Source organism: Epargyreus clarus, unplaced genomic scaffold, assembly GCF_041222505.1.
Source record: "Epargyreus clarus isolate Ecla_fem2 unplaced genomic scaffold, WU_Ecla_fem_2.2 ptg000035l, whole genome shotgun sequence".
NCBI classification, from domain to species: Eukaryota; Metazoa; Arthropoda; class Insecta; order Lepidoptera; family Hesperiidae; genus Epargyreus; species Epargyreus clarus.
In genome coordinates this window covers 7,045,127-7,059,942 of record NW_027332240.1, presented here as the reverse complement: position 1 = coordinate 7,059,942, position 14,816 = coordinate 7,045,127, and the positions used below count along the sequence as shown (strand labels likewise).

Sequence of the window (14,816 nt, the reverse complement as noted above, 5' to 3'; positions counted from 1 at the left end):
GCAGACTCATTATTATTTATCGACAATTACTACTTTAGTTTAAAAATATTTTTTAAATATTAAACATGATAAATGGATATTGTAAATTCAGTGAATTCACAGTGCTTTTTAATAATAGTAATGATTCACATTCGCATTATTTAACCATATCAAATATTCTTTTGTGGGATAGTACTCATATAATAATAGAATCAATCCGCCTAGTTTTAATTCATTTTTAATATTTAATTGTAAACCCTTTATGTAAACCGTACATAACAGCCTAGTATCAAATACTCAAAGTTGAAAGTTCCCGCTCAATTTCCATTTCCGTTTATAATATGCGATCATATTTAACGAGTGGTATAATATAATAAACTTAATACCTATTATAAATATAATGTAATTATTAATTTAGAAGAACTAAAAGAAAAACATAGGAATGGTTTAAACATATTATATTTAAATATATTATTTATATTACATGCTTTAACCTGTCACTACATATTGTCCACCAATAACAAATGTCACGCTGACAGCGGCATACGTGTTATTTTTTTCTATTTAATCTGTTCTTCGCCGCTATTCGACTATTCGTATTTCGTTTTCAATAATAAAGTGTAAACAACTTGTTGTTAGAGTGAATAAAAGTGAAAAATAATCTGTTTGTGTAGTTTTGAGGATATCAACTGTACTTAGATTTCGAATCAAATACTATATTCGTAATTTAAAAATGTTGAAAGCTGTTATTTTAATAGGAGGACCGCAGAAAGGTAGTCTTTATTTTCGTTGACGTCACCGGTGCATGTATTTTCTATGTAATTCCACGTATTTAAACATATTCTATTATACATTATCTCCTTTATTGCAACAGTTACGTTGTATGATAATATTTATTGCTTGAACTAAAATTAAATGTCGTAACTTGGAGGTTATCTTTCGTAATAGCAAATAATAGAATATTGTTACACAAATTTAATATAAAATAATATTTATAGTTAACTACAAGTTAGTCAGTGCATTCATAACATATGAATATATAATTACGTATTTTTATAATTATTTCTCTAAAATTTTAAAATACAGACACAATATGGCTTGATAAATTGAAAGCATAAATTTGAAACATCCTTCTATATATCGTGGAGCAGTTTTGGAATAAGATTTCCCAGTTTTAGGGAGTAACTTGCCCAAGAGTGGGCGTTAAACAGGCTTGTAGTAGAATTTTTAAAACATTACAATTTTCTCCCGCTTCATCTGTATATAAAATTAAGGACAATGTTTAATAATAAAATAACTTAATGTTCAAGTATTGCGTGAATAATAATATTTGAACAGACGGAATTCAGTATTGCACAACTGTTGTAATGTGTACAGTTCTTAGCGGGAAATAAAAATGTACCTACAAATTTAGTGAACTTTTAAGTGACATAACATAAAAGTTTCACTAAATTTATAGGCAGTCTGGAATCGTGATTTTGAGGACAAAATATTATAACTTATTTATGTGGCATAATCACTGTAGACAAGACCAAAGAATGAGACATAAATACAAAGGTTCGAAAAACATGCTCGGCAGGCAGATATTACCCGCGTAAAACTGGTAGTCCTCTCAGAATATATAAATAAATCGCGTCTACACCTGCTCGCAACAACTTCAGAGTGGACTAGCACTTTGGCACGGACTTTAATAACAACCATTATTTGTTCCATAGGTACAAGATTCCGACCTCTCTCTCTGGACATACCAAAACCACTATTCCCTATAGCCGGTCTACCATTAATCCAGCATCATATAGCAGCATGTGCAGAGCTGGAGGAATGCAAGGAGATCCTCATCATAGGCTCCTACACAACCACATTGATGACACAGTTTGTAAGCGACATGCAGAAGGAATACCATATTATTGTCAGGTGATTTCATTAATATTTTAATTTTGATGATAATTTAAAAGTAAAGTCTGTTTCTATACATACAAGCATATATGCAATTTATTATCATTTTCAAAGTGAAACTTTTTTAAACTAACCAATAATTTTGTAATGGTTTTTTGGTTTAGTTATAAGTTTATTTTTTTCTTGTATCGGGAAGATTGTTTGTAGGCATGCCTTCAGGGATTTTAATTCTTAAAGTTAATAATTCCTATTACATATACTTTTTTACATACCAATTGTCGCAACAGAATACAAGATTGTATTAAAACAATTTAATTAATTATTAATCTTCTTATATATAAAATTCCTACGTCACAATGTTTGTCACCGTACTCCTCCGAAACGGCTTTACCGATTTTCACCAAATTTTAAATGCATATTCAGTAGGTCCGAGAATCGACTACTATCTATTTTTCATACCCCTAAGTGATAAGGGTTGTTCACCCTAAACATTTTTTAATTTATATGGCAACACAATGTTTGTTGAGTCAGCTCGTATCTTATTAAAAACAGATAAAACCTACATATAATTCATCTTCATTAATTTACATCGTTGTATTATGTTTTTCAGATACCTTCAAGAATTCACGCCTTTGGGAACTGGTGGAGGTTTATATCATTTCCGGGATCAAATCCGCGCGGGCAATCCCACTGCATTCTTCCTGCTGAATGGTGATGTCTGTGCTGACTTTCCACTTGCAGAATTGTATTCTTTCCATGAGGAGAGACCTCAAGCTTTGGTAAGTTATTTTTTATAACAAGATGTTTTCGTATATAGAAATTAATCTATTGAAGATACATTAAAAATAAATAAAAGACATTTTATTATCTACACTAATAATATAAAGAGGAAAACTTTGTTTGTTTGTTTGGTTGTAATGAATAGGCTCAAAAACTACTGGACCGATTTTAAAAATTCTTTCTCCATTCAAAAGCTACATTATCCACGAGTAACATAGGCTATATTTTATATGAAATGTATTTGATAAATAGATTTTGAGGTGGTACAAAGTTTGCCGGGTCAGCTAGTCAATTATAATAATATGACGCCGGAGGCAACACTCTCACCCCTTTCTGCCTACTAACAGCAGTGTTACGCATTATTGTGTTTGTATTTAAAAGGTGTGGTAAGGCAGAGATACTTATCCGAAGCGTTTAAATTTAGTCCTCAAAAAGTAGCAATGCATCTGTCTGCCTCCGATAGCTAGTAATTTCTCTGAGGTTGATTACAGCTGATGAGGAGCAGTAGCCACTTATCATCAGGTGGACTGCATGCTCATTTCCTCTTATATTCTTTTCCTACTTCATATTTTAAAAAAATACACGAGAATGATCATAAAGTTTAAAAAATTCTTAATAGTTTTTCCTCCATTTCTATCAACAGGTGACAATAATGGGTACAGAGGCGACACGACAACAATCAGTGCACTACGGTTGTATGGTACACGACACTAACACCAAAGCGGTAACACACTATGTAGAGAAACCTAACTCATATGTGTCCACATTGATCAACTGTGGAGTGTATGTGTGCTCGCTAAACGTGTTTCACACTATGGCGGAGGCATTTCAACGGAAACAGGACTCGTTTTATAGGTAAAGATGGGTTTTAGTATCTTTTTTTTTTTATATAATATAGCAGTAGCAGATGAGCATGCAGTCCACCTGATGGTAAGTGGCTACTGCCGCCCATGGACATCTGTTATCAACCCCAGATCGGATTAGATATTCGTACCTGAGGTTGGCCACAGATGCGCCGCCCTTGAGGACTAAGCTGGAACGCCTCGGAAAAGTATGTCTCCCTTACCACACCCTTCAAACCGGAACACAGCAGCGCCTAACACTGCTGTTATTAGGTAGAAATGTGACGGTGGTGCTGCCAGAGTTGAACCACAACGGGTTCTACCACCTTCAATCACCTATCAAGTATTACATGTTTATATGGCTATGTGTGTCTAGCTGTGTTTATTTGGGTGTGTGTATACCTGGATGTGTTAGTGTGTGTTTTTGAAAACATGTTTTGACAGTATGTCATGAAAGTAGTAAAGCTCTTTGTGTTTTGTTGGAAGGGAAGAGAGACACACATATGAGGCTTTCCAACTTGATTTTCAGCGCTAGTAGTAAAACCTCTGGTATGACCCTACCCCTTCCCTATTAGGGGTTGATTACACATATGGGCGGTAGTGCTCATGTAGTATATGCTACTTGTTCGCTATTTCAATTTCATAGTAATCGTAATTAAATGTTTATAAACCTAGATTCTGATACAAAACAATATTAGAACAATATCTCGTACCACGTTACATGCATCTTATACTTGTTAGCTGCTCCTATTTCATAACAAATCTACCCAAATGTTTATTAGGCGATTCACATCACTCAAAAACAAAGAACTATAAAAATAATATTGTATTTACTTTCAGTAGCAATGGTCAAAGTAATCCAGGCTACATGTCGTGGGAGCAAGACGTGATAGCGCCTCTAGCTGGCACCAACAAACTATATGCATTGCAAGTAAGTACTTAAATTATATTACTACATTTATCTCTAAATTACTTTGTCTATGATGTTTATTGTTTATTATCAATATAGGCCAGGGTTCCGTGCCCAAAGGATAAAAGTGGAACCCTTTCACAAAGATGAAGTCTTAGTAATAGGGTTTTGATTTTACCCTTTGGGTATGGAACCCTAAAAATATACGCGACGAATAGATAACCTTTCTTTTTTGGAAAGTCGGTTAAAATTAAAAAAATAATGATAATTTCATAATTCATAATTCTTTATTTGTTTAGAATAAGGTTAACAAAGGTCTTATAGCTACAAATTTCTCTCATTCTGCCGGGTCGGCGTGCAAATTTTGTACACATAGTAATTAAAAACAATTTACAGTTGTCAATATTTAAAATATTTGATTGCAATATACGTAATTTGAATATTATACAGTTATTGATGTCAAGAAGCATAAGTTACATTATATAGTCATTAAATGAAGTTTGTATGTCAATTTTCCTTAAATCTAAATAATCTTTAACACAATAAAAACATTTAAACACAAGCCATAATGTCAATTTGTTTTTAAACTGATTGTATGTCAATTGTTTTATGGCATCGGGTAACATATTATAATTTTTTATTGCCATGAAATGAGCGTTTTTTTTGTAGAGACTTAGGGCACAATTAGGGACTAGCAATTTGTTTAGATATCGTTAGGGCCTAGTACTGTACTCTGAAACCTTTGTGAATTGGTCGGGATGTCTGTGTACTAATAGGCAAATATTTCTGATATATAGTGAAGGCAGAGTTAGTATCTTATACTTTTTAATAAGAATAGTGGTCGGTAGCTGTCCATCCAGTGCGCGTTGCATATTGCACGTATGCATTTTTTTTGCACCCTGAATGCTTGAATCACGTATGATGAATTACCCCAAATTATCAGACCGTAGTTCAGTACCGATGATACGTGACACGAACCCGTCGTTTGCTAGGTCCACTCGCACTTGGCCAATTATTTTATGAACTTTACATACATTTGTCAGCAGTGATAGCCTAGTGGTTAAGAACGTCGGCCTCTTGATTGAGGGGTCCGAGGTTCAAAGTGCGTGCTTAGGCACGCACCTCTGATTTTCCAGTTATGTGAAATTAATTATCACTTGTTGAAACGGTGAAGGAAAACATCGTGAGGAAACCTGCATACCTGAGAAACCTTAAAAAAAAAGTTTTCAAAGGTATGTGAAGTCTACCAATACTTGGTCAGCGTCGTGGACTATGGCCTAATCCTTCTCATTCTGAGAGGAGACCCGTGCCCAGTTGTGGGACAGTAATGGGTTGATGTGTTTCTCATCATTACAATAGCAGTATTTCTTGTTTTGCTATTTGACCAAGACCTTAGCCAAGTTGTACCTATTTTGCCTATTTCTGTTTCATAACAGAAGTGTTAAGGACTTTGTTTTGGTTATGAGATGGTACGGTAAACTTAAACGAGAAAAGCTAGCCTAGTTCTCACGGCGATCACCGTATCTATGATTCATCTTAGTAAAATTACAGTCAATTACAGTTATTATAGGTGTCTCTACTACAATTTATGTATCAGTTATGATATCCAAATATACATATAACACAAATCACGAGTATTGTTTTATTTAGCACTCAGACCAAAACAATTCCCAAGAATTTATTTATCTTACTATAAAACAGAAATAGATTGATACTGAAAATGTTTTTTATTTCAGGTAAGAAACTGGTGGTCGCAAGTGAAAACAGCGGGCTCAGCTATATATGCAAACAGGCACTACTTAGAGTTAAGATCACGGGAGGAACCTTCTCCCTGCAAAGTGTTGCAGCATGTCTTCGTGCACCCTAGCGCGGTTGTCGATAGCACTGCTGTGGTGAGACTTGTATCTTTTATATTGAAGGTGGTAGAATCATAATCATAATAATCTTAATCATAATCTTTATTTGCTAAATAAGGTACAATAGGTGTTCAGACAAAGTATAAAATCCGCTTATTTTGCCTTAAGGCGTGCAAATATATAGTCAGGTATGACAAAATTAGATTTTAGTAGGTAACTATGGTAGGTACTGGACAATATATAAAACCTTGGTTGTACGACCGTGTATTCAATCTTTTTCTATTATATTATTTCCGCAATCTTTATACATTACTCATATGTGTGTGATTAGCATATTCTTGTGTATATATTCAAATCAATTTAAATTTCATTATATAGAATTGATATAATGAAATTTGAATTGATTTAATGTCTTTACGAAAGATACTATAACTTTGATTACTTGACGGTAAAAAATTGGTAAGTGTGAGATACCAGTATGGTATGAATGGTATGAATAATATAGGGTAGTGAAGGGTTTGACATAAGACCGAGCCTTCGACTCCGGCGGCACCACCGTCACACCCATTCTGCCTCAACAGCAGTGTTATGGAATCAGTGAATGAAGCAGCATGCATTTACTCTAGAAACATACATCTTGAATAATACTATATGAGATTAGTGGGGTTGAGACAAATTTCACGACATATTATTAGAAAGGAGAGGGGGGAGGGTGTTGGAAATTCATTAGAATTGTCTCACGTAAAGGACGGCCTCCATATGAGCACAATATCAACTTTTTTTTATATGATATAGGAGTAGCAGACGAGCATGCGGTCCACCTGCCACCAATATTGTGGTTTGAAGGGTGTGATAAGGAAGATATACTTTTTAGAGGCATTCCAGCTTAGTCCTCAGGGGTAGTGGCGTATCTGTGGCCGACCTCAGCTAGGAATCTAATTCCATCTGGGGTTGATAACATATGTCCATAGGCGGCGGTAACCACTTAACATTGGAACATATGCTTGTCTGCTACTCATATTGTTATCATATTATTATATAAAAAAGGTAGAACCTTTTTTATATAATAATTATTTATCATAATCAAGTATTGTCAACTGCCTAAACTGGGTGAAAAAAACCTGTAATATAGGCAACTGAAGTCTCCCTATAGTGTATCTGAGCTACTATATCTTATTAATTAGAACTAATATAAACTTATACATAATAATATTGCTTCTGTATTAATAAAATTATTTAGATTCATAAATTAAGATGCGCCATTACCCCTGAGGACTAAGCTGGAATGCCTCGGAAAAGTATGTCTCCGTTACCACACCCTTCAAACCGGAACACAGCAGCGTTAAACACTGCTGTTATGAGGCAGAGATATGTGTGGCGGTGGTGCCGTCGGAGTCGAATCACCAAGGGTTCTACCACCTTCAATTATATGATGTTCAAGCATCATCTTTGTGTCCAGATAGGTCCGAACGTGTCTATCGGCGCGGGCGTGACGGTGAAGGCGGGTGTTCGGATCAAGGAGTCCATAGTGCTCAACAACGCAACGATACACGAACACGCGCTGGTTATGTACTCTGTTGGTGAGTAATATATTGATAGCCTAGTTGTTGGTTGGCAATTAAGTTTGAGTGTCAAACTTTGTATTATCGTAAAAGGTGTATTTAAACATTACAATAAATAATACAATATACAATAAATATATAATACGAAGATGTATTAGAACATTACATCTTTCAAATATTGAATTGAAATTTGGTGCAATGGATGGATATACATATACAGGGTGAATTTTTAAAACGGGCCTTCAGGGCCAAATCCGAAACTATAAGGATTAGCGAAAAATGCTGAAAGGAGTTACGAGGCCGATTTTGATAAAAACTATAAATGCATCATTACTTTTTTAAAATAACTTTTTCCCTAACCGGGAATCGAACGACTTCATTTTGAAAAAAAAATACACCCTCTATATTATTCCACTATCTGATAGTGTTGCTTATAAGGATCAAATTCTGGGAAGTAATGTTATGTAACAAATTAAATGAAAAGGAAAATTTTGAAGAAAATACATATTTTTCCATACATTGCCATACTAATCCTTAAGGATTACACATAACAAATGATTTATGTATAATTCTTTAGAAACATACATAAGTCATACCATTGAAGAATTTGTCGGTTAATCAACTAATTATTCGATGTTATAATCGTGATATACGGCTTAGTATGAGAAAGTAATAGTTTGGCAAATAAATTACCGCCGTTTTTAGGATTTATTCTTTAATAAAAATAGATAAGTGATTAAATAATATTTTTTTATTGTTTAAACAGTAAATATGATTTTATATATCTCTTTGTTCAGTTATCACTCGGATTTGACTCGAAAAAGACATTCTCGCAAATTGTCAATTTTCCATCTGTATTAAATGAAACTCCGCCCATAGCAAGTTAAATCTATTATAATCGTCCTAAAGTAACCTTATCTAAGTCGGACATAAAAATATGAATTCTTAAAGAACAAAACGTCCATTTCGAATGATTTGAAGCATTGAGCCAAAAAAAATGTTAATACGCGAAATGTTTAAATTGATGAATGGCGGGAACTTAACTGCCAAATTAATATGAAAAAAAACGTATTGCTTAAAATTGAGGCTTTTCCTTTAGTTTGTCATTTATCATTACTTTCCAGATTTTGATCCTTATAAGCAACACTATCAGATAGTGGAATAATATAGAGGGTGTATTTTTTTTCAAAATGAACTCGTTCGATTCCCGGCTAGGGAAAAAGTTATTTTAAAAAAGTAATGATGCAGTTTTAGTTTTTATCAAAATCGGCCTCGTAACTCCTTTCAGCATTTTTCGCTAATCCTTATAGTTTCGGATTTGGCCCTGAAGGCCCGTTTGAAAAATTCACCCTGTATACCAAAAATATCGATAAAGAAACCAATGCCATAATGATATTGTCATGTCAAAAATAAAGATATGATTCAATATTGTGTGAGTATGAACTTATCAAAAACTCGAATATCTCATCCATTTAACCTAATCTCAGTTTAACTTCATCTTCAACCCATTACTGTCCCACTGATGGGCAGGGGTCATCATTGCACTGGCCAAGTGCGTATTGGTAGACTTCACGTGCCGTTGAGAACTTTTTCATATATTTTCCTTCACCGTTAAAGCTCACTTATATTTGATTTCTAATACGCACATAACTTTAAGAAAAAACATACGTGTCTGAGGTTCGAACCTCGAACATCTCGATCAAGATGCCGAGTTTTAAACCACTAGGCTATGAACTTTCATGAACTCAAATACCTCCTTCATATAACCTAACCCAGAATAATCCACTGTACCACAGAGGTCACAATGTCACACAAGTATTGACAACGTGCATATTTTAATTTTTATCTACGTCAATCAGTACACATTTAGTCACGGGACATATTAAAATGAAGTATAAGAATAAAAGAATAAGGAGAACCACTTGGAAATTACGTGTCTTTAAACAAAAAAACAAATTAGAGACAGTCTTGAAAGACAATACAGTTTACATTGTTTTAAGAAGCCTTTGTTGTTTTATGGGTAACAATAAAATACTGTAGGTTTTGTTATATTAAAGTAAGTTGAAGTGGATTGTAGAATAAATGTTTTTTTAAAGTACAATTTTCATTATCTGTGCCATTTTTTTATCTGTGGATGTATTTTGTAACAAACATGCCGATTATTGTTACTTACTAGTTTTTACCTGCGGCTTCGTTCACGGTCAGAGGTTTTATCTAAGAAAAAATGTGCTCAAAGATTCCGTTACATACATACGTAAATACATACATACATACATGCATACATACATATATACATACATACATGCATGCATACATGCATACATACATGCATACATACATACAACCCAAGCTAATAAAAGCGTATTAAAAAGTTTACAAAGGTATATGAAGTCTACCAATACGCACTTGGCCAGCGCGGTGGACTATGGCCTAGTCCTTCTCATTATGAGAGGAAACCCGTGCCCAGCAGTGGGACAGTAATGGGTTGGTGAAGAAGATAATAGATTATTTATACAAATATATCATTGCAGTGGGTCAAGAAGCGTCAGTGGGCGAGTGGTCAAGGGTCGAAGGGACCCCATCGGATCCAGACCCTAATAAACCCTTCGCGAAAATGGACAACAAGCCTCTATTCAACAGTGATGGCCGATTAAACCCTTCCATTACTATACTGGGTTTGTAGAACTATAATTTTTAGATCAAAATATGTTCATTTATTAATACCCTTTATTACAAGTAGAACCACAGTATAAGGATATATAGATATTTGTACCGTGGGTATGGATATTTGTACCGTGGTACCCTTTGTGGTTCGACTCCGGCACCACCACCACCACACCCATTTCTGGTACAACAGCAGCGTTAAGCGCTGCTGTGTTCTGGTTTGAAGGATGAGGTAAGGGAGACATACTTAGCCGAGGCGTTCCACCTTAGTCCTCAGGTAGCGGCGCCTCTGTAGCCGATCTCATGTAGGAATATCGAATCCTATCTGGGGTTGATTATAGATTTCCATGGGTGAAAGTGGCTTACCATCAGGAGGACTGCATGCTTGTCTGCTACTCCTATATTATAAAAAAAATCTTGAACAAAAATACGGTATGATTTGTTATCTTTTAGCGTTTTTATTTGTCAGTATTAATTAACTTAGGTATTTTATATCAAATTTTGTAAGAAAATCCCACTTGAATCCCATTCTAATCCCAATATTATTTTCCAGGTGCAGGTGTAATAGTTCCAGCTGAAACTATTCTACTAAACTCCATAGTTCTTCCACACAAACACCTCACAAGGAGTTTCAAACACGAAATTATATTATAGTGTTTGTTAACATATAAATAAAACTATGCTAATAATATGTGTATATGTAATAATGTACATTTTATACCAAATGAGTTGTAAAATAATGTATTGTGTAAAATATATGGATTAACTTTTTTTATGATGATTTGATGTGACTTTTGTTAATGCTGTAGTTAAAATGTGAAATTACCAATTATCAACAAACAGAAATCCGACTGCTCAAAAAAATAGGCTATGGTATCACAATTTAGACGAATCCAACGACACCTCATATCGCTGCTTCAATTTAAAACTACCACAAATCAAAATAACACTTTTACAGGAGAGCTAATTAAAAAAGGTACTTATTGCCTTTATAAAATTAATGTGCAACACAGATTAGTCGAGATGTGGCACTTTTTGTACAAAAGAGACGTGCTTTCAGCTCGGTTGATGACGCGCAGCTAACAATATGACGGTTTATTATATTTCGCGCGTTGGAAATGAAAATTCAAAAGTAACGGTTGCAAGCAAGATGAGACTTCATTCCCACCGGTCTTAGTAAAGATACATCGCCGCCTTGAAATTGAATGAAGTCACAAACGGCTTATTTTAGTAAGTTCTTTTTTTGAATTCTTGACAAATGAAAACATTTTTAGAGAAAATTTACGAATAAATAACTAATACTGCGTAATTTAAGTAATAAATAAATAATTATGTCAAATATTTTACGGACATTTTAGCACGGAGACGTGGCAAAACTTTTTTACACAACTATTTCATTTCTCAAAACTGGGTACATTTTCTTGTTAGGAGTGAGTAATCTTTACTAATCTATGTATGCCGCGTCTGCGTTTGCAATATGGGGGTGGGTAGGGATTATCGGGGTCTCGAGGGTACCCTCATTGCCCGGGCAAATTCTCAAGGGAGTGAATACTCCCCGGATTTTTTAATATTCTTTAATAATAATATAATATTATTAATAATATCATAATATAATGAGACAACATTAAAATTATACCAACCCTGCAGTAACGGTGCGTGGATTTTGTATGTCAGAATGAAAAATCGATGAGAATCTTTTTTAAATATAAAAATACTCGTATAAAGGCTTACTATTGCATTTTTGCGATAAAAACATTTTTTTATTTTTATTTGTGGTACTTTTGAATTGAAGCAGTAATATTTAAAATCCATCAAGCCGTTTGCTGTGCGGCGTGTCAAAGAATAAGACATACATACACATACGTTCGAGAAACATTACCTTCCACAATTGGGTAAAACGGGAAAATGTTGTAAACAATAGCAGTTGAATGAAATCATGGATTAGTAAAGTATAAGTTTCGATCTACAGACATTGAACGTTTCAAACACGTGACGTAATAGACAAAATTATATTTTTCTATACAATGTCTATTAACATATATATTTATATCGGAACATGGCTGCGCAGATCCTTGCTTGTCAGTATTGTATTGAAAACTGTTTTGTCTGCCACGTTACGTGTCTGATACGCTGTATGTCTGTATGTAAATGAAGCAGTCGTCATTCGAATGAAATACTTTGGAACTGGTTGTAACAAAAAGTGATTATCTTGGTGTACGATAAACGATGTATAGTCCGCGCTAAACTGCTAGTCTGCCCTGAATATAGAAATGAATCGCGTCGCATAGCAAATTGTATGACCACACCTGCTCGCAACAACTTCAAAGCGGACTAGCAGTTTGGCGCGGACTATATCTATGTAAGGAAATTTTACTTGTCAATTAATTTAAAACGCACACATAAGAGAATTATTCATTCACAATAAACCATGAATAATGAATGAAATAAAGTTTTCCTTCGTTGTAAATTTCTTCGTATTTCCATTTTTTATCGACAGATATCTTATATATCATGAGCGAGACTAATCATGGCCTCGAGGTCTCCATTGTATATATACGGTCTTGTATACATTTATTTAGCACAAAATATACATGTCGCAATAATTAATGTTTTATTTATTACTAAACAATACAATATTTTCTTATCAAATTATGTTTCTAATATTGCTATTTTTATATGCATGAACCATAGTTTAGTTTTGTTCTAGTAATTCTCTAATTAATACGAACATATGTGAGATTGCGACCCTTTTTACATCCCACTGTTGGGAATAGTTCTCTCCCCAACAACGAAGCCTGAAACATAATCTGGCATAATTCTTCATTGACTCGTAATAGATTAATTCTCACTTTATTTAGAAACGGCGAAAGAAAACATCGAGAAAATCTTAATATCTGCGAGCTCTGAATGATTCTAAAAGGTATGTGAAGCCGCTTGGTAGGGAACGAAGCCCAGCAGTGGGACTGTATTGGGTTAGTTATGAATTTTATTAAAATACTTTAATTAAAATAGATATTATGTGCTTATAACTTACTTAATTATGTTGTACACATCGACCAAAAGTTATTTGATTTTAATGTACATATACATTCTAATGTAATTATGGCGTAAATCACAGGTTAAAATCAATAGATATGCCCTCAAAATACAAAAAATAACACTCATAAAACGCACTCATTTCCATTTTCACTTTATAATATAAAAACCGTACAATTTATGAACTGGATTTTTAAATTTGAATGCCTATAATTCAGAAAATGGAGTCTATTAAAATCTCTAAAATTTGTTGATGAAAAGAAAAAGATCCTTCTATTTAAAATTCGCTTATGCCTAATGTTCTTCGAAAATAAAGCTATTATACTTTTGCATTATTACCCTGTTCGAGAAAAGTATGGATCCCTAACCTCCCCTCCCCCTTCCCCCTTTATGAAAACTATTGGACTAAAAAGAGAAAGAGTTAATAATCTCTATAAATTCGTCAAGTCTACGAAAAAATGTGAAAATAGACATAACTTTTATCTAGATATCAAATTTTGTCACACTGCTCCAAATACAAAAAACCCGTTTTATTTGTTTAATTTATATGCGTAGCTATTTAGTTTACATTCCAAAATTCTAGCACAGATTTTGGACGAGGACGTATCTTTGAATTTAAATCTGTGATGTCAATAAATCGTGTGCCTAAATAAATTTAATAAAAAGAATATATGTTTTTTATTCGCCTTTTTGAATTAATGAATGAATTTTATTGAGAAGAAATATATCATGTGATAACTAAAGATACCTATTTAAGACAATAAACACGGTATATTGAATGGATGTCGGATTAGTAATACATATTATATATAACTAGCTGACCCGGCAAACGTTGTGTTGCCATATAAATAAAAAAATGTTAAGGGTGAACCCTTATCACTTAGGGGTATGAAAAATAGATAGTAGCCGATTCTCAGACCTATTGAATATGCATATACAATTTGGTGAAAATCGGTAAAGCCGTTTCGGAGAAGTACGGTAACTAACATTGTGACATGAGAATTTTATATAAGATTATTAGTTTTAAAAACATCGGAGGATAGGAGGCCGCTTAATATTTTTTCATTAAGGTTTCATGCATAGATTAGTTTTATGTCATAAAAAAGATTGAAATACACTGACCCAAGTTATAAGTACATTATATTGAAGTACTTACATAACTTAAAAATATATTATTTCGTTCCAAAACTTTACGTTACACTTTCATATCAATAGATTTGTTTTAGAATCAAGCTATCACGTCTACTACAATAAAACCCAAATAGTTCTAGAAATAGTCGAGGCGCTCTCG

General features: G+C 33.7%; 1 protein-coding gene across 2 annotated transcripts; it reads left to right on the top strand.

The window, feature by feature from the left end:
• The first annotated feature begins 556 nt into the window (after positions 1-556).
• Gmppa (GDP-mannose pyrophosphorylase A) lies at positions 557-13,092 on the top strand. 2 transcript variants are annotated; one of them, XM_073092312.1, is made up of 9 exons: positions 557-752; positions 1,695-1,893; positions 2,486-2,654; positions 3,299-3,510; positions 4,341-4,428; positions 6,144-6,299; positions 7,723-7,843; positions 10,357-10,500; positions 11,043-13,092. In XM_073092312.1, exons 1-9 carry the CDS (start codon positions 713-715, stop codon positions 11,141-11,143), a joined length of 1,230 nt encoding a protein of 409 aa, XP_072948413.1. In that variant the 5' UTR covers positions 557-712; the 3' UTR covers positions 11,144-13,092. The 2 variants fall into 2 exon arrangements, with proteins under 2 accessions (XP_072948413.1, XP_072948412.1); XM_073092311.1 differs by having other exon boundaries at positions 4,338-4,428.
• Positions 13,093-14,816: the final 1,724 nt, after the last annotated feature.